Source organism: Heptranchias perlo, chromosome 1 (assembly GCF_035084215.1).
Source record: "Heptranchias perlo isolate sHepPer1 chromosome 1, sHepPer1.hap1, whole genome shotgun sequence".
In the NCBI taxonomy this organism is placed as follows: domain Eukaryota; kingdom Metazoa; phylum Chordata; class Chondrichthyes; order Hexanchiformes; family Hexanchidae; genus Heptranchias; species Heptranchias perlo.
In genome coordinates, this window is record NC_090325.1 from 62676629 (window position 1) to 62698272 (window position 21644).

The window sequence follows — 21644 nt, forward strand, 5'->3', positions numbered from 1 at the left end:
TCAATTTAATGTCACATTATTGCAGAAAGTATTATGCAGAACTGAGGATAGGAGTTACCATGTTAAAATCCATTACATAAGCAATGTTAATTTAATAAACGATGCATACAGGAATGTGGACTCAAGAGATCCTTAAAGAAGAACAAAAATTATATTACAATGCAAAGATTTAAAATGTGACGTTCTAGCAGTACCGGTTTGACACTGTAGGAACTACGGACTTTTACTTTTTTAGATGAGACACATCAGATTGACTATGCAAAGTTTTATATAGTGTAAAGTAAGAATTGATGAATATTTTAATAATTTCAATTGTGTGACTATCACACAGCTCATAATGTACTCAAACAAAAACAGAAAACATGGAGATACTCAGCAGGTCAGGCTGGAACCGTCGAGAAAACACAAACAGTTGTTTCTAAAATACTCTCTCTACACACAGTACTACCGAGGCCTCTTGGTGCAATTCTTCCGCGACTGGTTGACAAACTGACTGGTGATCATTTGTGACTAGATAGCTTCTTATCAATTGGTGCATTGCATTTTGGCATCAGTTTGGTGGACTCATTCTCCAGTTAAGCAAATGCCGTAACAAAAGTTGTGTCAAATGAAATAAAAACCACAATGAGTCGATGCAAATTTGACTGAGCCATTACTTGTCTCATTGTTGTATCTTGATTTGAAATGTCCTTACCTGGTACTCTAAGTTAATATACAATAAATTAATTTTGGAATCAAACTTCTTGGTCAATGCACTAAAGCTGGAGTATGACTTTAGAGTTGCCTACAAAACTGTTGCTTCAAATTTAAATGAGAATGTTATTCAGATAGTACAAGTCTAGGGAACTATAAACCAGTTAGCTTAATGTCGGTGGTAGGAAAGATAATGGAATCTTTACTCAAAGATGTATAGAAAACATCTAGAAAACAAAAATATAATAAAAAATAGTCAGCATGGAATTCAGTCATGCTTGACCAACCTTATTGAATTCTATGAAGGAGTTGCAGAAAGAGTAGACAAGGGAGTGCAGTAGATGTAACATATTTGAATTTGCAAAAGGCCTTCGATAAGGTACCGCATAGTAGATTCATGACTACGGTCAGAGCATGGGGAGTCAGGGGACAGGTAGCAGAATGGATAGCAAGCTGGCTACAAAACAGAAAACAGAGTAGGGGTTAAGGGTAGCTACTCAGATTTGCCAAACGTGGGAAGTGGTGTTCCACAGGGATCAGTGTTAGGACCACGGTTGTTCACAATTTACATTAACAATTTGGACTCGGGAATCGGAAGTACAATTTCAAGATTTGCAGATGACACCAAATTGTAATTAATACAAAAGAAGAATGAGAGAAGATGCAAGAAACTCTAATGTCTTGCAGAATTGACGTGTAATTGGCAAATGAAATTCAATATAGATAAGTGTGAGGTGATACATTTTAGTAGGAAGAATAGGAGGCCACATATTCCTTGGATAATAAAAGTCTAAATGGGATAGAGGAGCAAAGGGATCTAGGGGTACAGATACACAAATCACTAAAAATAGAAATGCAGGTTAATAAAGCCATAGAAAAGGCAAATCAAGCACTGGGCTTCATTTCTAGAGGGATAGAATTGAAAAGCAGGGAAGTTATGTTAAACTCGGATAGAACCTTGGTTAGACCACACTTGGAGTATTGTGAACAGTTTTGGTCTCCATATTATAAAAAGGATATAGAGGCATTGGAGAAGGTGCGAAAAAGATTCAGAAGGATGATATCAGAACTGAAAGCTTATACTCATCAAGAAAGGCTGAACAGACTGGGGCTTTTTTCTCTAGAAAAGAGAAGGCTGAGGGATGACCTGATAGAGGTCTTTAAGATAATGAAAGGGTTTAATAGGGTAGACGTAGAGAAAATTTTTCCAGTTGTGGGAGAGCCCAAAACTAGAGATCATAAATATAAAATAGTCACTAATAAATCCAATAGGGAATTCAGGCGAAACTCTTTTACCCACAGAGTGGTAAGAATGTGGAACACACTACCACAAGGAGTGGTTGAGGCAAATAGCATAGATGTATTTAAGGGGAAGCTAGATAAGCACATGAAGGAGAAAGGAATAGAAGGGTATGCTGATCGGGTTAGATGAAGTAGGGAGGGAGGAGACTCTTGTGGAGCATAAACGCCAGCTTAGACCAGTTGGACAGAATGGCCTGTTTCTGTGCTATAGACTCATAAGAACATAACAACAAAAGAAATAGAAAGGAGCAGGAGTAGGCCATCCGGCCTCTCAAGCCTGCTCCGCCATTCAATCAGATCACGGCTGATCTTCAACTTCAGCTCCACTTTCCTGCCCAATCCCCATATCCCTTGATCCCCTTAAAGTCCAAAAAATTATCTCTCTCAGCTTTGATTATACTCAATGACTCAGCATCTACAGCCCTCTGGGGTAGAAAATTCCAAAGATTCACAATCCTCTGAGTGAAGAAATGCCTCCTCATCTCAGTCTTAAATGGTCGATCCCTTATCCCACGACTATGCTCCCTAGTTCTAGACTCTCTGGCCAGGGGAAACAACCTATCACCTCTACCCTGTCAAGCCACCTCAGAATCTCATATGTTTCAATGAGATCCCCACTCATTCTTCTTCACTCCAAAGAGTATAGGCCCATTCTACTCAATGTAGATACTGCTAAGTATTTATAATGAATGAACTTTGCAAAGCTATGAAGATAAAATGATGAATTCTATTGAATTCCCTATTGACTGTAATTTAAGTTATGAATTAAAGAGTCTAAATCAAAAACTGAACTGTCCTTAATTTTAACAGACCCTTAGAAAAGGATATGACTGTCTTCTTATTGTCTTTTAATGAATACTTTGAATTTTACTGAGATAACTAAAAGCTGGTTTGATTTTATGCTGAATCTACAGAATACAAGATTCTGTGAAAAATAAATTCTATTTTTAATATTTCAGTGACAGCAGTGAACTAAATGAAACTTTAAGTGACAATGAAGTCACCATCTCAGTTCCAGTATTGTATGAGGCTGGGCTGCTCTTTTCAAGGTAACATTTACTTAGAGATTGAGAAAAGCAAGCTATAGTTACCCCTCAGCATCTGCTGAGGCTACATCAGTATAAGGTACACATAAAAGCAAAATTAACATAATAGAAACAACTATCACAAATTTGTCACAGGGTGATTCCCAGTTATGTGAATACTGCTCCCTATAAATGTTGGCAGTACACACACCAACGAAGTATGATGTTCAGTGTTTAATACTCGTGTTGTGAGGTATTTAAAAGTGATTTTAGGTTAACCTTTCTGAAGTTTAACATGTTATATAAAGGTAAAAAAAAATGTTTGCACAGAACGATTTATCAACATGTAAAACGTACATTAACTATTACTGTGTTGAATTGATAGAATAAGAATAATACTTATACTGTCACTATAGACAATACTTGGCAGGATTATGTATAAAGCACAAATCCATGCCCATCTCTGACAGCATTGTAATCTCAATTACAAAACTGACCCCATGACTGGTGGAATTGTGTGAACTGTTCCACAAGACTGTGACACTCTTTATCAACGAGGCACAGTAACTTTGCCAGCCTCACTGCAGTGTAAAATAATGTGGGGTGCTGCTCTGCATTCATTTTATTAACTAATTAATGAATATATTCATTATATGATGATAATAGAAGATAGGTACTGGCATATGGCTGTGATTTTACTATAAATGAATGGCCTATTAAAATACGTGTGTTGTGCAGTCAGGCCACTGACTGAAAGAGAAACACACAGCTACACATCTGCTTTCTGTCATTCAAGTGCTTTTCCTTCCTTGTCCCAGGATTATAAAGGATGACCATTTTAAAATAGCAGCCAATGATACAATTCCTGATGTTATTAAAAGCATTGAGGAGATTGGTGATGCAGTAGACATCAGTTATATGGTAAGCAGAAAAAAAATATAAGCAACATTTTCATTGAACAGAAGGTAAACCACTAACCAGAGATGAAGTTGAACACCTATTTGTTAACAAGTTATTATCAATTATTTATCAATTCAAAAATCCCTATTTGCTGTACCGTGTCTTCAGCTATGTGTAGAGTACCGTAGTGAACATTAAATATGGAAAGAGAATGCAATAAAGTTTTGTCAACTATTTTGCAGGAAGTTGTGGAAATGACTAGGATGTTTCCATTGCCAATGTTTTTTCCTGTGAAAACCAATGGAAAGAAATTAACTGTCAAATTCAGAAAGCTTGTTGTCTGGATGAGGGAGATAACTGATGCTAAAAAGTATCCACAATAGCCACAATTAAGTCTTAAGCAACTTACATGAAATTCCCCCCTTCCCGGTTCCTTTAATGACTTACCTAAGGACCACTGCTGACATCACAACGGTCTGATCTTCAGGTCCTCTTCTCCAGCAAGCTGCCTGGGGATGGCTATTAGGTGTCCGTAGCTCGCCTGCTCGATGATAATGAGACCCAATATTACGTGCACCTCAGCCTTTCCAGTCAGGTGGGGAAATCATTCCCTGCATGCCTATTTTGGGGCACGTTTGAATTTCTAGGCCATTGACACCATGCTAGAATAAGGTTCCACAGCCACCAGTCACCCTCCAGTATCTTGCAATCATTTGTGCGTCAATTCAAAAGCAGAAGCATCACAGCCAGGCAAATTCTATCCTCATTGCCACACCCATATATGTACTTCCAGCAGGCTTTGCTAGACCTTTTGACCTTTTCTAAGGCCAAAACACAGACCCCTGGATATTCCTTTCGAATACCACCTGTTTTTGAGTGGGCCAGGAGTGGGAAATAGGGGAAAGTGGGGCAGGAAGACCTCCTGTTGAATCCCTGCCCCTAATAATAACTGCACAAATTTTCCTTTGATCCCCTTGGTGGAGCACTGTGCCTGCGGCTTCCCCATTCCATCATATGTAAGTGAAAGCAGGGCTTCATCCGGCAGCCCATTTTCATAACTCACCACCCCAGCTGTGCCTCCCAGGAACAATCCATGCATGAAAGAGACGTTCGGAGACTTTTTGCAGCAGGAGCCAGGAGGTGAGGATAACTACAAGGACTCTTTCCGCTTTCATCAGTTACATTTCTGCTGTTTCTCACCCCTCACAAAAATTATTAATTGAGGTGGTACAGTGTCCAGGAGGAGTCTTTCTCTTTTAATCCATTTTCGGCTTGCCCCTTTAAGCAGCTGCAGTGAGTGAAACATTGCAGACTCCTAGTGAAGGTGAACAAAGTGTTGCAAGCCCACCGTGCATACATAATTAACCTGGTCAGAATGGGGTGGGCCCAGTGGCCAGATGTCCAGCCCACCCCACTTCTCGTGGAAAGCTCGCTGATGAGGGACATTAAGGGCAGAATTTCAACTGGACTATATCACAAAACTGATATTTAGAAATGAAAAATATTAATTTGAATAGATCTTGTTATCTGGGAGCGGAATTCTTCCTGTTGACAATTTTAGTGAAAAATCGAGTTGTGTACAAACTGGAGACTTTTCTTGTACGTACACTGGCTTTTCACTAAAATTAGCAACAGAAAGAATTTCACCCTCAACTAACTTCTACAATGATTATTGTAGAATGGCTTGGCTAATGGCATTGCAGCACCAATCGTTTCTGCCTGAAAGAACTTTATTTATAGTATTCCCACTAATCTTATAAATTCTGACAGGATCAAACTCTCCTAAAATGTTTTCTTTTGTTTTATCACAGATCCACAATGATGGAGTTTTTCCAATTTCACGTTTTAGAATGACAGTAACATTCCCATATGTATCTCCTGCGAACAATACTCTTTTATATTTGACTGGAATGTCGTATTCTTCAGTAAGTTTGAGTTTGATGGTTGATTTGTTTTTTTAGTCAATACAGTGAATACGGTGGATAAGGAGCCTGATTGTTATTGATTTTCACTTCAAAATTTGAAATGGTTTTGATTGGACAGTTATCAAAGCACATGAGGGATTATTCGGCAACCTGTGCTCCCAGCACGGAGCCTCGCACAATAGAAGCGTAGATCAGAGAATCTGCATCACAGTGTTGGAGTTTATAATCCAATCTCCATCACAGTGTTATAGTTTATAATCCAATCTGCATCATCACAGTGTTGTAGTTTATAATCCAATCTCCATCACAGTGTTATAGTTTATAATCCAATCTGCATCACAGTGTTATAGTTTATAATCCAATCTGCATCATCACAGTGTTGTAGTTTATAATCCAATCTCCATCACAGTGTTATAGTTTATAATCCAATCTGCATCATCACAGTGTTGTAGTTTATAATCCAATCTCCATCACAGTGTTGTAGTTTATAATCCAATCTCCATCACAGTGTTGGAGTTTATAATCCAATCTCCATCACAGTGTTGTAGTTTATAATCCAATCTGCATCACAGTGTTGTAGTTTATAATCCAATCTGCATCACAGTGTTGTAGTTTATAATCCAATCTGCATCATCACAGTGTTGTAGTTTATAATCCAATCTCCATCACAGTGTTGTAGTTTATAATCCAATCTGCATCACAGTGTTGTAGTTTATAATCCAATCTGCATCACAGTGTTGTAGTTTATAATCCAATCTGCATCACAGTGTTGTAGTTTATAATCCAATCTGCATCGCAGTGTTGTAGTTTATAATCCAATCTGCATCGCAGTGTTGTAGTTTATAATCCAATCTGCATCGCAGTGTTGTAGTTTATAATCCAATCTGCATCGCAGTGTTGTAGTTTATAATCCAAACTGCATCGCAGTGTTGTGGTTTATAATCCAATCTGCATCACTATGTTGTAGTTTATAATCCAATCTGCATCATCACAGTGTTGTAGTTTATCTCCGATCTGCATCATTGTGTTATAGTTTATAATCCAATCTGCATCACTGTTGTAGATCTCCGATCTGCATCATCACAGTGTTGTAGTTTATCTCCGATCTGCACTCCTATCTAGAGATTTTTCATACTGGATTCTCCTTTCTGACTGTCCTACATTTGTCACCTAAAAATCTGTGTCATCATTTAAAAGCTGCCATAAATGTCAATGCCTATCAGTGCTCTTCAATGAAACAGAAAAATTATGATAAAGAGAAAATGGATTTGTGAGAGTGATTATAAACAAATAATCTCATCAATGACATGATAAACCACAAGGGTGAATCTTAACATTATCATCCGAAGAAATTGGGGGGAAAAAAATTAAATTAAAGAAGCTACATAAATGCAAGTTGTTGATTTGTTAACTGATAGCTTTTACAACACTATCTACAATAAACTCAAGTGGCTTAACATAAGAAATAGGAGCAGGAGTAGGCCATATGGCCCCTCAAGCCTGCTCCGCCATTCAGTAAGATCATAGCTGATCTTCGACCTCAACTCCACTATCCCGTCCTATCCCCATATCCTTTGATTCCCTTAGTATCCAAATATGCATCAATCTCAATCTTGAATATACTCAACAACTCAGCATCCACAGCCCTCTGGGATAGAGAATTCCAAAGTTTCACCACCCTCTGAGTGAAGAAATTTTTCCTCATCTAGGCCCTAAATGGCTGACCCCTTATCTTGAGACTATTACACCAAGTTCTGGACTCTCTGGTCAGGGGATACAGCCTCTCTGTGAAGCCCTCTAAGAATTTTATAAGTTTCAATAAGATCACCTCTCATTCTTCTAAATTCCAAAGAGTATAGGCCCATTCTACTCAATCTCTCCTCATAGGACAACCCCCTCATCCCAGGAATCAATCTAGTGAACCTTCATTGCACCCCCTCTAAGGCAAGTACATCCTTCCTTAGGTAAGGAGACCAAAACTGTACAGAGTACTCTTGGTGTGGTCTCATCGGAGCCCTATGTAATTGCAGCAAGACCTCCTTACTCTTATACTCCAACCCCCATTCAATAAAGGCTAACATACCATTTGCCTTCCTGATTGCTTGCTGTACCTGCATGTTAACTTTCTGTGATTCATGTACCAGGACACCCAAATCCCTCTGAATACCAACATTTTTTCGTCTCTCACATTTTAAAAAATATTCTGCTTTTCTATTCTTCCTACCAAAGTGGATAATTTCATATTTCCCCACATTATACTCCATCTGCCACTTTCTCGCCCATTCACTTAACCTATGCAGCCTCTTTGTGTCCTCCTCACAGCTTAATTTCCCACCTAGCTTTGTATCGTCAGCAAACTTGGATACATTACACTCAGTCCCCTCATCTAAGTCATTGATATATGTTGTACATTTACCACAACCTTTTGATGTCTGCCTTTCACTTCAGTGGAAAATTTGCCCCTTAGTGTCCAGGAGAAGGGATCTTTAAATATGACTTCAATCTGTCCCGCCTAGCGCGGGAACCATGTGACACATACGTATTTACATTGGAACTAAAGGAAAGAATATATATATACATATATCTTTTCATGTCTTCAATGTCTCAAAGTGCTTCACAGCCAATGAATTGCTTTTGAAATGTAATCAGTGTTGGTTTATAAACAAACCCAGCAACCGATTTGCACATGACGAAATCTCAAACAACAATGAGAGGAATGACCAGTTAATGAGTTTTGGCAGTGTTGGTTGAGGGATGAATGTTGGCGAGAACAATGGGAGAACACCCTTCACTTCTTCAAAACAGTTCCATGGGATCCTTTATGTCCACCTGAACAGGTCTCAGTTTAATAACTCATTCGAAAAATCACTCCTCCTACAATGCTGCACTCTCTTAAGTACTGCACTGTAGTGTCAGCCTTGGTTATGTGTTCAAGTCCTCTTTGCCCCCAATGCTACTATAAAACTGCTCCAGGACAGGTGCAACATGGCTTAAGATGCTGTGAGGGTTGCCTGAATTTCCCTCTTGCCTCCCGACCTTGCTGGGATGCGAATTCCACCTGCCACCCCAACCCCACCATGACCCCGTCGAAGTTTCCTGGTTCAGGGGTTATTAAGCATACATGTTGGGCTGCTGGCAGGATCATTGCCAGCAAGCGGGAGCCCACCACTGTGATGCTACGGTGGGACAACTACTGCAGCACAAAAGAGAGGAGAGCACATTAAAGAGGGAGAAGACCTACAAAGACTACAACAAATTTCCCACTAAAGGCATCAGCCGAGACCAAGGCCAGCAGCATGTAATTTTGGGGGGATGGGGTGGAGGAAAAATGGAGAGACTGGAAGCTGCTACAAAGCCCTCTCCCTCCATCAGGGGACTTCTGGACTGTTCTGTGACTACCTCAGAGACTAACACTGGGCCCTACATGGCAGCCATGGAGAAAGGCAGGAACGGGGCAGACAGGAGAAAACGGATTGGGAACTCAGGCCTTGCTTATGCCAGTATTTGCATACAGCGGGTAGGGATGGAATGGCTGGCGGCAGACCTGGCAGGGGGAGGGGAATTCAGGTGAGGGGTGGGGGGGGCGGTAGGTCATGCCACCCAGCCTTATCACCTTTTCCACCACTGTCCCGCCAGGAGAAAAGTTCAGCCCAACGTGTCTGAACGCTAAACTCACTCCATTCAAACTGTGTAATATTTCCATTTCTCACATCATTTATTGCGTTCATGATTGAGGCTGTATAATGTTTATTGCTATATTTATTGTAAACAATTTTACAACACCAAGTTATAGTCCAGCAATTTTATTTTAAATTCACAAGCTTTCGGAGGCTTCCTCCTTTCTCAGGTAAATGTTTCAGGATCTCCTTGAAGCCTACGCATTTATACATATAGAACAATACATGGTGTTTACAGACTGCCCCTGCAACTGCCCGTTGCCAAGGCAATCACCGTGTTCAGACAGAGAGGTGTCACCTGCAGAACCCCCAAATACACATTCAACAAAAAAACAAACAGGGAAAAAAAACAGAGAGAGGCAGAAACATCCGGAAGGCAGAGAAAGCCAGCAAATGACCCATTATATTAAAAACAGATAACATTTGTTCGCTGGTGGGGTAACGTGTAGCGTGACATGAACCCAAGATCCCGGTTGAGGCCGTCCTCATGGGTGCGGAACTTGGCTATCAATTTCTGCTCGACGATTTTGCGTTGTCGTGTGTCTCGAAGGCCGCCTTGGAGTACGCTTACCCGAAGGTCGGTGGATGAATGTCCATGACTGCTGAAGTGTTCCCCGACTGGGAGGGAACCCTCCTGTTTGGCGATTGTTGCGCGGTGTCCGTTCATCCGTTGTCGCAGCGTCTGCATGGTCTCGCCAATGTACCATGCTCTGGGGCATCCTTTCCTGCAACGTATGAGGTAGACAACGTTGGCCGAGTCACAGGAGTATGAACCATGCACCTGGTGGGTGGTGTCCTCTCGTGTGATGGTGGTATCTGTGTCGATGATCTGGCATGTCTTGCAGAGGTTACCGTGGCAGGGTTGTGTGGTGTCGTGGACGCTGTTCTCTTGAAAGCTAGGTAATTTGCTGCGAACGATGGTCTGTTTGAGGTTGGGTGGCTGTTTAAAGGCGAGTAGTGGAGGTGTGGGGATGGCCATAGCGAGGTGTTTGTCCTCATTGATGACATGTTGAAGGCTGCGGAGAACATGGCGTAGTTTCTCCGCTCCGGGGAAGTACTGGACGACAAAGGGTACTCTGTTGGTTGCGTCCCGTGTTAGTCTCCTGAGGAGGTCTATGCGATTTTTTGCTGTGGCCCATCGGAACTGTCGATCGATGAGTCGAGCGTCATATCCCGTTCTTACTAGGGCGTCTTTCAGCGTCTGTAGGTGTCCATCGCGTTCCTCCTCGTCTGAGCATACCCTGTGTATTCGTAGGGCCTGTCCATAGGGGATGGCCTCTTTGACGTGGTTAGGGTGGAAGCTGGAAAAGTGGAGCATCGTGAGGTTGTCCGTGGGCTTGCGGTAGAGTGAGGTGCTGAGGTGCCCGTCTTTGATGGAGATTCGTGTGTCCAAGAAAGAAACTGATTCTGAGGAGTAGTCCATGGTGAGCTTGATGGTGGGATGGAACTTGTTGATGTTATCGTGTAGTCTCTTTAGTGATTCCTTGCCGTGGGTCCATAGAAAGAAAATGTCGTCGATGTATCTGGTGTATAGTGTTGGTTGGAGGTCTTGTGCAGTGAAGAAGTCCTGCTCGAACTTGTGCATGAAAATGTTGACGTATTGGGGTGCGAATTTGGTCCCCATGGCTGTTCCGTGTGTTTGGGTAAAGAACTGGTTATCGAAGGTGAAGACATTGTGATCCAGGATGAAGCGGATGAGTTGTAGGATGGCTTCCGGAGATTGGCTGTTGTTGGTGTTGAGTATTGATGCTGTCGCAGCGATGCCGTCATCGTGGGGGATACTGGTGTATAGTGCCGAGACGTCCATCGTGGTGAGAAGTGTTCCTGGTTCAACTGGTCCGTGGGTACTGAGTTTTTGTAGGAAGTCTGTAGTGTCGCGACAGAAGCTGGGGGTTCCCTGTACGATGGGTTTCAGGATGCCCTCGATGTATCCAGAGAGGTTCTCACACAGGGTTCCGTTGCCTGATACGATGGGACGTCCGGGTGTGTTGGCTTTGTGTATCTTTGGGAGGCAGTAGAAGTCTCCCACGCGGGGATTACGTGGGATGAGAGTGCGTAGGATGCTTTGAAGGTCTGGATCGAAGGTCTTGATCAGTTTGTTGAGCTGGTGGGTGTGTTCTTTGGTCGGATCTGCGAGTAACCGTCTGTAGTGTTCCTGGTTGTCCAGTTGTCGGTATGCTTCTTTGCAATAGTCTGTTCTGTTCATGCACAAGTTCGAGCAGGACTTCTTCACTGCACAAGACCTCCAACCAACACTATACACCAGATACATCGACGACATTTTCTTTCTATGGACCCACGGCAAGGAATCACTAAAGAGACTACACGATAACATCAACAAGTTCCATCCCACCATCAAGCTCACCATGGACTACTCCTCAGAATCAGTTTCTTTCTTGGACACACGAATCTCCATCAAAGACGGGCACCTCAGCACCTCACTCTACCGCAAGCCCATGGACAACCTCACGATGCTCCACTTTTCCAGCTTCCACCCTAACCACGTCAAAGAGGCCATCCCCTATGGACAGGCCCTGCGAATACACAGAGTATGCTCAGACGAGGAGGAACGCGATGGACACCTACAGACGCTGAAAGACGCCCTAGTAAGAACGGGATATGACGCTCGACTCATCGATCGACAGTTCCGACGGGCCACAGCAAAAAATCGCATAGACCTCCTCAGGAGACTAACACGGGACGCAACCAACAGAGTACCCTTTGTCGTCCAGTACTTCCCCGGAGCGGAGAAACTACGCCATGTTCTCCGCAGCCTTCAACATGTCATCAATGAGGACAAACACCTCGCTATGGCCATCCCCACACCTCCACTACTCGCCTTTAAACAGCCACCCAACCTCAAACAGACCATCGTTCGCAGCAAATTACCTAGCTTTCAAGAGAACAGCGTCCACAACACCACACAACCCTGCCACGGTAACCTCTGCAAGACATGCCAGATCATCGACACAGATACCACCATCACACGAGAGGACACCACCCACCAGGTGCATGGTTCATACTCCTGTGACTCGGCCAACGTTGTCTACCTCATATGTTGCAGGAAAGGATGCCCCAGAGCATGGTACATTGGCGAGACCATGCAGACGCTGCGACAACGGATGAACGGACACCGCGCAACAATCGCCAAACAGGAGGGTTCCCTCCCAGTCGGGGAACACTTCAGCAGTCATGGACATTCATCCACCGACCTTCGGGTAAGCGTACTCCAAGGCGGCCTTCGAGACACACGACAACGCAAAATCGTCGAGCAGAAATTGATAGCCAAGTTCCGCACCCATGAGGACGGCCTCAACCAGGATCTTGGGTTCATGTCACGCTACACGTTACCCCACCAGCGAACAAATGTTATCTGTTTTTAATATAATGGGTCATTTGCTGGCTTTCTCTGCCTTCCGGATGTTTCTGCCTCTCTCTGTTTTTTTTTCCTGTTTGTTTTTTTGTTGAATGTGTATTCGGGGGTTCTGCAGGTGACACCTCTCTGTCTGAACACGGTGATTGCCTTGGCAACGGGCAGTTGCAGGGGCATTCTGTAAACACCATGTATTGTTCTATATGTATAAATGCGTAGGCTTCAAGGAGCTCCTGAACATTTACCTGAGGAAGGAGGAAGCCTCCGAAAGCTTGTGAATTTAAAATAAAATTGCTGGACTATAACTTGGTGTTGTAAAATTGTTTACAATCGTCAACCCCAGTCCATCACCGGCATCTCCACATCATGACTGCTATATTTATATTCAGTGGGAACCAGTTTGAGGGCTCCCATACTCATTTTTCTCAAGACTGACCAAGAATGAAGTCATTTACACATCTGTCTGAACTAGATTCAAACCTAAATCCTTGAAGTAAAAGGACAGTGTTCTAAGGTACTGTGCTACCCAATCATACATTCTTGGTCGGAACTGCCCGCCTGTGTGCTCACCATCCCCCCTCCCCCCACCCCCTCCTCCAGTGCCATTTATTTTAATAGATGGCAAAATCACAGGCTTACAAGGGCACAGCAGAAAGCCTCAGCCACTAACTCTATCTTTAATGCAATAAATGTGATTTCACCATTCTGAAAGCATAACACTGTGAGTTACAGTTTTAGCTACATGATTACTGTTTTATGCGTAATTCAGTGATTTCACTAAGATATAATTATTTTTGCCTTCCATGGGATTTTTAGTCAGTTCTGAATGTGTCTCTATTAACCTGCATTAACTTAATGACCTTTGCTACTTCAAAACTTATTTCAATTTATTTCCTTTCCGCCTGACAGAATAAATCAGTCACATGTCATGACTCACAAGTCATGGATCCCTTGAAGATAAACAATGAAAACCCTCACAAACCGTCCCCAGAACAGGAGCGTCTCATAAACACCATTGGGGTAATTACAGTCTTATGAAATTTTGCGTATATACAGAGGTTAAAACAGGTACAGCAGTGTATTGGTTATATTACTGGACTAACAATCCAAAGGTTATGAGTTCAAATCCTGCCTCAGAAACTACCACTGGGTCTCACGTGGCAGTCATGGAGAGAGGCAGGAACCGGGGGCAGACAGGAGAAAAAGGGCTGGGAACCCAGGCCTTCCTTATGCAAGCTGTGAAATTGAATTCAATAAATCTTGTAATTTGTGGGCTGATAACAGGATAAAAATGACCAGAAAACCTGCCAAATTTTAGTAAAAACCTAATTGGTTCACGAATGTCCTTTAGGGAAGGGAACCTAGTTCCCCTACCCAGTCTGACTGCACTCCCACTATACTTGTTTTTTTTTCATTCTTGTGATGGTGTTGCTGGCAAGGCCAGCATTTATTGACCATCCCTAGTTGCCCTTGAGAAGATACTGGTGGGTCTTCTTGAACCTCCTCAGTGCAGCATAATGCTGTTAGGTAGGGGGTTCCAGGATTGACTCTTGGGCGCCGATTTTCGGATGGCCAAGCGGGTGCGTTGGGGGCGGGGGTCTCCTAAAATAGCGGAATCCCAGAGCAGTCTCGGAGCCCGGCTCCAACCCGCTGACTTCCGGGTTCCCCGGTGATGCACTCGGGTCCGTGTGCTTCCCGCATGCGGGACTCCCACTGGCAATTAAAGCCGGCGGGATGCTACTTCACATAGTTATTTAGATAGTTGCGGTACTTGACAGACCTCATTGACTGGAGATTTTGGCAGGGGTGCAATTTTGAAGGATCTTCAGCGTGTTTTCCGTGCTGTGGGAAACACTCCCTGTTGGAGCAGACGTGTTTCAGCCAGCAGCCAGTGGGAGATGTAAAGGATTATTTGACAGTTGGGGGGAAAACCTCATTTATTGCACTCTGTCACTTCAGACAAAGTTTTGGCTGCAACATCTTTGTCTTTCCACTCAAAATTCTTAGTTTATACCTTAAACTCTGCTGTGCAAACACATTTACCTACTTTGTGGACCCCATCAAACTCACACCGTCAGGATGGGGGGCCGCCATAGCTGCATTCATCACTTCATCCGAGGATGAGCAACATCACCAGCCTTGCCAGGCACACCGTCCACCTCCGCCACGTGGAGCTCCACAACACAGTGCTGCGCCACAAGCACCTGCACAACAGCAGGGAGGGCAACAACAGAGAGAGCGGCCTTGCAGGAGGCACTACCCTCACCACAGGGTTACAGACCGAGGCTCAGCTTCCTGGACCTCTCTGAGGAGCAGTGCATATGGAGGCTCAGAGTCAGTCGCCAGGTAGTCGCGGACATCTGCAGCCTCCTTCATGCCGAGCTACTCCCGGCTGGCCTGAGCAGTATCTTCTTACCTGTCGCTGTCAAAGTCACTACTGCCCTCAACTTCTTTGCCTCCGGATTGTTCCAGGGTGCCACCGGGGACATCGCCAGGCTCTCGAAGTCGTCTGCACACAAGTGCATAAGGCAGATCACCGATGGCTTGTTTCGCAGGGCCTCGCACTGTATCAAATTCCCCATGGATTACCTCAGCCAGACGGAGAGGGCAGTGGGATTCCACACTGTGGCTGGCTTCCCACGGGTGCAGGGTGTAATCGATTGCACCCATATAGCAATACGAGCACCTCCACACAAACCAGGACTGTTCATCAACAGGAAGGGCTATCACTCCATCAATACTCAGCTCATCAGTGACCACCGCAAGAGATTCCTTCATGTGTGTGCCAGATACCCTGGCAGCTGTCACGATTCCTTCATCCTCCAGGAATCCAACATCCCGCCCCTCTTCCACACACCGAATACCCGCAAGGGCTGGCTCCTCGGGGACAAGGGATAGCCCCTGCACACATGGCTCATGATACCCCTGAGGAACCCCATCACCGAGCAACAGCATCGATATAACGACAGCCACATCGCTGGTCTATAATTGAGCATGCTATAGGGCTGCTCAAGATGCGCCTCAGTTGCCTTGATCGTTTTGGGGGAGCGCTTCAATATGCACCAGACAGAGCATTATAGTCATGTGTTGTGCCCTGCACAACATGGCACAACAGAGAGGGGTGCCGCTTGAGGAGGAGACCCCATCCACATCTGCCACCCATATTGAGGAGGACGAGGAGGAGAAGGCAGAGGAGGAAGAGCAACCCATGGGCAGAACAGCGGCTCACCTGGCTGCTCATGAGGCCAGGGAGTCACTGATATGTGAACGGTTCTCCTAACATCAGACAGTGTGAAGAGTCCAGTCCTCACCACCTGGACAGAAGAGTGGCCACACCAGCCCCCTCCTCTGCCCCCTGCCCCTTGCACAAAATAGTCGTGCAACTACACATACACCCACTGTAGAGTGACCCAGTGGGTGGCATCAAGTGTGGGTGTTCATGGTGAACCTCATGAAAGGGATTTATTGCACAAGTCAGTCAAGAATGGCCAAGACGTGGCAGTAGTGGTGACAATAATAATATTTAATGTGCCATGAACAAAAATCAAATATAAGTAAAAAACATGACAAACCATCAAACACCCTTGTGCATCCCCTTTGTGCTCACAAAACCTTTGCCTTACGCTTCCTACTACTCCTACATGGTGCTTCCCCTGTGGCTGCAGCAGGGGTAGTGGCAGGTTGCTCTTGTTCATGCCCTGACCGATTAGATGCTTTGAGCCTACGCCCTCTGGGTTTCGGTGCCCGTGAGGGCCTTTCCAAAGACTGCTCCACCCACACCTGTGCAGGGGCAGACTCGACCACCTGGAGAGCAGGCAGCATTGCGGGTACTGGTTGAGAGGGGGACAACGGGTGCGATGTGGGAGCGCTTTGAGTGGCGTCCCCACTTCCATGTCCCCTTTCACCATCATCCCTCTCCTGGGCCAGGCCCACATCACTCCTACCACCTTGCTGGACGACAGTTTGGAGGACATGTGTGAAACCTTGTAAGGCCAGTGCTAGTGTATCTGCCTGCCTGTTTAAGGCGACAGAAAGTTGTTCACCCTGAGTCTGAAGGGCCATTGTCAGGGCCTCAATGGACTCATTGGTGAGCCATGCTTGAAGCTCGATGGAGGCTAGCCTTCCCTCCATCGCAGACGTTCCTGCACTTACCCGCGACATTATTTCAGAGATGCCCTCACGTCCCTGTGACAGTATCTCAGAGATTCCCTCCTGTACCTGTGCCACCATTCCACTCATGCAGGAGTTGGACTCCTCCATCCTCTGCGCGATTGTGGAGAGTGCGAGTGGCACCTTATCCAGCACCTTGCAAATGTGCTGCTGCCTCTCGATCATTCTCCTTTTAAAGGATGGCGCCCAGGGTTCAGCATCTGTGTCCAGCTGAGCAGAGCCTGGAGAAGAGTGCTCCCACTGATGTGGACTCTCCACAGCTGCCCCTGCCACCAGTGTCTGCTCGTGCTCATGTGCGTGGTGACTAACCACGTGCGACCCCAACTAACTGAGGACGGGGACCCACCGAGGTGTGTGTATCTGTGCTGGTGGATGGCTCGCTCAGATGTGACGGTGCCCCCTCAAAGGCCAGCAAGTCCTCTGAGGAATCGCCCTCCGCCGTCACGGCGGTCGCTGAAGGCCCTGTAAGAGAACATAAGGCAATATTAAGCATGATCACAGATGTTGAGGTGCTGAAGATGGCAAGGCATGTTAACATCATTTGCTATTGTGAGTGCTGAATGTTAAAGTTCTGTCACCAGCCGTTTGTCGGGTGGCAGTCTCGGCGTCCCCAACGGACAGGCACTCGAGGGTGTGGCTTAGTTCAAGAGCCTCCTGCTCTGCGTCCATGAGGACGACCTGATGTTGCGGCCCCCGTCCGGTCTTCGCCCTCTCCCATGCATTCTGGGCTCTGTTCTCCTATAAGAGGAGAAAGTAGAGAGGTGTGAGTGAGGGACGGTGATGTGGCCAACTGCTGAATGCATTGGATTGGGTGAGGCTGACCGTGAAAGAGATGCATTAGAGGGTGAGTATGAGACGGAGCCATGATATATGAGGATTGTGTTGAGTGGTAGTGGTGAGATGAGTACTGGCGAGGTGAGTAAGTGCAGGTAAGTTGAGGATGAGGTTTGAGAGGGTGTGAGGAGTGATGTGATAGAGTAGTGTTGGCAGTGCAGAAGGAATTGTGGGGTGGGGGCAGTGATGTGGAAGACAGAATGTAGGAGAATGAGTAATGTACTCACTTTGGCTGACCTAGTTAGGTCATTGAAGCGCTTCCTGCACTGGATCCATGTGCGGGAGACGGTGCTACCGCTGGTGACCTCCTCTGCCACCTCGAGCCAGGCCTTCTTGGTGGCAGAGACAGGCCACTTTCTCCCATCCGCTGGGTAGAAAATATCCCTCCTCCTCCTCACCCCATCCAGTAGGACCGGGAGTGAGGCATTGTTAAATCTGGGAGCAGCCTTTCCCCTGGTCTGCTCCATTCTGTACTTTTGATCGTTTGTTGCAGAAGCAGCATTGGAGGACTGCCCCTTTGAATAGGGCTCCTCTAGCTGACAGCCTGTGATGCGGGTGCGCAGTCCGCCCGCTGCGCAGGTTGACGACGGGAAACCCGGAAGCTACGGTAAGTGCCTTCAATTTACCCGCGATCGCGTGGGGAACGGACGGATTTCACTGGGCGCGTTACTCACGCACCCAGTCGCCGCCCCCCCCCCCCACCCCCCCCCGCTGCCATCCCGCCTCCCTGGTAATATCAGGGCCTTAATGCCCTTTGAAGTGGCCTAGTTAGCAACTCAGTTGTAAAAACAATCGCTGAAGAAAAAAGTCACCACCACCTTCTCAGGGAACTAAAGATGGACAATAAATGAGGCTTTGCCAGCAATATACAATCCTGAGGACAAATTAAAAAATACAGAATGGGAACAGTGAGATAACAATTTTAATCAAGATAACTTTAAGTTATTAGGAACAGAAAGTTACATTTCTACATCCTTCTATTTCCTATAGGTAAATGCATTGAAAAATAGATATTCACTGACAAACTTTTACCAAATCATTGACAATAACCTTTTCAACATTTCCTAACAGATATGTGAAAATACTGCAGGATGTGCAAGTTTCTTCTGCACTATACATCCAACGAGTTTGGTCCAATTTAATATGTCATTAAGAATATGGAAACCGTCTTTTATTAAAGTAAGTGAAATGTATTTACTGGTCACAAAGGTTGCATAATTTTTTTTTAAATAATAAAATTAATTCTTGTCAATATTGACAGTTCTGTCTTTATTTGATATTTTTCTTACTTTTCTGCTTCCCTTAGATTCTCTTATCACAGCCTCTCATGGTTAAACTTTCTCCTTCAGTAGGAAGTTGAAGTTTTTATATGCTACAATCTCTCCATGGCAGTCAACCGTGCTCCAGGGGAGATTTTTCTTCAGGGCAGGACTGCTCTTTCCCAGCTGAGCTCCTCTTCCCCATCTAAGATCCAAGATGAAGCATTCCATCCTCCATTGTTCTCTCTTATAGGAATCAGAGTCAAATCAAATCCATAACAGAAAATAACCCTAACTGGGGAAATTCAAGTTAATTTGCCTAATATCCAAATTTGGCCCAGTTTAATCACCTAGCTTTTAAATAACACGGTGAGCTAAGTTTCCGATCCCATATCCTCTCCATCACAAAAAAGGCCTAATTCCACCTCTGTAACTTTGCATGCCTCTACCCCCACCTCAGCGATCTGCTGCCAAAACCTTCATCCATGCTTTTGTCCCTCTAGATTCGAATATTCCAATGCTCTCCTGGCTGGCCTTCCATCCTCCACCGTTCATAAACCAGCTCATCCAAAGTTCTGCTGCCCGTTTCCAAACCCCCACCAAGTCCAGCTCACCAGCCACCCCTGAGCTCGCTGACTTACATTGGTTGAGTTCCCCAATGCCTCTAATTTAAAATTCACATCCTCGGCTTGAAATCTTCTCACGACGTTGCCCTTCCCTGTCTCTAACCTCCTCCGGCCCTACAACCTTCCAAGAGCTCTGCGTTCCTTCAACTCTGGCCTCTTGTGTGTTATAAGTGGAAAGCCATGTGGTGAAGGATAGAATACTAGAGCCTGGTCTTTAGTTGTTTTCAAGCTTTTATTCATAGAGATTTCCCCTTATACACATACACCACACCCTAGATAAGCTCACCTATAAAAAGGATACCAGCGAGTCCCCATTTGATACCCACCACCTGAATACAATTAACACTCAGTGATATAAATCATACAATTAACGTTGTGCATTCTCTACTCCCTTCATCCCAGCATAAGCCCTGAGCTCTGGAATTCCCTCGCTAAACCTCTCCAGCTCTCTCTCCTTGTTTAAAACCTATCTCTATGACCAAGCTTTTAGTCACCCCTCTTAATATCTCCTTCTTTGTTTCAGTGTCAATTTATGTCACTATGTTTCTGTGAATCGCCTTGGGATGTTTTTCTACGTTAAAGGTGCGACATAAATGCAAGTTATTATTGTTGATAATGCCATGGATATACAGATAAAAGAGCCTTCTGCTATTTTCTGTATAGCACCATATATCCCCACAGTAATATTAGGTGATGAATTCCAAGACTGAATTACAGCGATGAGGGGTGGTAAGTTTTTTTCAGATGGCAGCCCAGTGAAGCATCCAGTTCCTGATAACACTGGTAGAATATGTATCTAATCACTCATAGTCTAGCACTGAATGTAGGACGGTACACAGCATTGTAGTGATAATAGTGGATCTGCTAAATTCTTAGTAGTTCAGTGGAAAGGGTGATAAACAGACTCATGGTAGTGATACATTCCTTCAATCTTTACGTTAAACTTAAAATGGCAGTGGTTTCAGTTACAGGTAAAACTGTTCTATAATCTTCTAGTTGCAAAACCCTGTTTTACATTCAGATTTTTGTTTCAGTTTTAGAGGACACTGATTTTGAATGCTCTGAATGCAAACCTGAGCCTAAAATTGAAATTAGGCCAGATTCTAACCCTTAGAATCTATTTAGTGTCTGGTGAAATCATGTAGACAGCATTGTACTGTTAGAATTGTTGGACTGTTCAGGTCTCACTTCACAGTAATTGTACATTGTATAATTTTTTTAATAAAGACCACCTAACAAAACTGCCGAACTATAACTGAAAAATATTTGACTATTCTGAGACATAATCATTTTCTTTTTCCTATTACAGGCAAATTTTCATTCAGTAGGTTTAATTATAACTGCTACAATCACAATTGAAGAGTCACCACTAGTAGTACTGAACAAAGCAATGGAAAGAAGGACTGTGAGTAGTTATCTTCTTACTTAATTTATTATTACCTATAGTCTCTCAGGATTAGGATTTCGACACCAGTTGGTTCTCACTGAAAGCACTATCTCAAAAGTCTCTCAACTCATGGAGGATGAATTTCCGCAGGGGACTCTTTCACTGGTCCGTCATAACCTCGGCAAAGGAATCACGGAAAGCCCCCAGGGAAATGGTGTAAATTATGTTTACATCATTTTCCCTAGGTTTCTGCAGCTCTTTCACTAAAGTTATGGTGGATGAGTGGGCAAATACTCATGGAAATTCCCCTGTGGGTATAAGGATCTGAGATGGTGATTAAAATTAACAGGGAGCTGAGATGGAGATTAAAATCACTGAGTATGAGGAGTCATTGATTGTGGAAGCTGGGGGAAGAAAGAAAGGAGAATATCTCGGGGAGAAACTCAGGGTGAGGCTTGGGGACAGTAGACAAT

General features: G+C 44.4%; 1 protein-coding gene across 1 annotated transcript in view; it reads left to right on the forward strand.

The window, feature by feature from the left end:
• The window catches only part of itga1 (integrin, alpha 1), a 193649-nt gene that overhangs the window by 165910 nt on the left and 6095 nt on the right, over nucleotides 1-21644 (forward strand). Inside the window, exons 24-29 of the mRNA XM_067985617.1 lie at nucleotides 2955-3044; nucleotides 3839-3941; nucleotides 5732-5845; nucleotides 13805-13915; nucleotides 18971-19078; nucleotides 21094-21189. Coding sequence (XP_067841718.1) covers nucleotides 2955-3044; nucleotides 3839-3941; nucleotides 5732-5845; nucleotides 13805-13915; nucleotides 18971-19078; nucleotides 21094-21189 — 622 coding nt within the window. The remainder of the gene's footprint in view (nucleotides 1-2954; nucleotides 3045-3838; nucleotides 3942-5731; nucleotides 5846-13804; nucleotides 13916-18970; nucleotides 19079-21093; nucleotides 21190-21644) is intronic.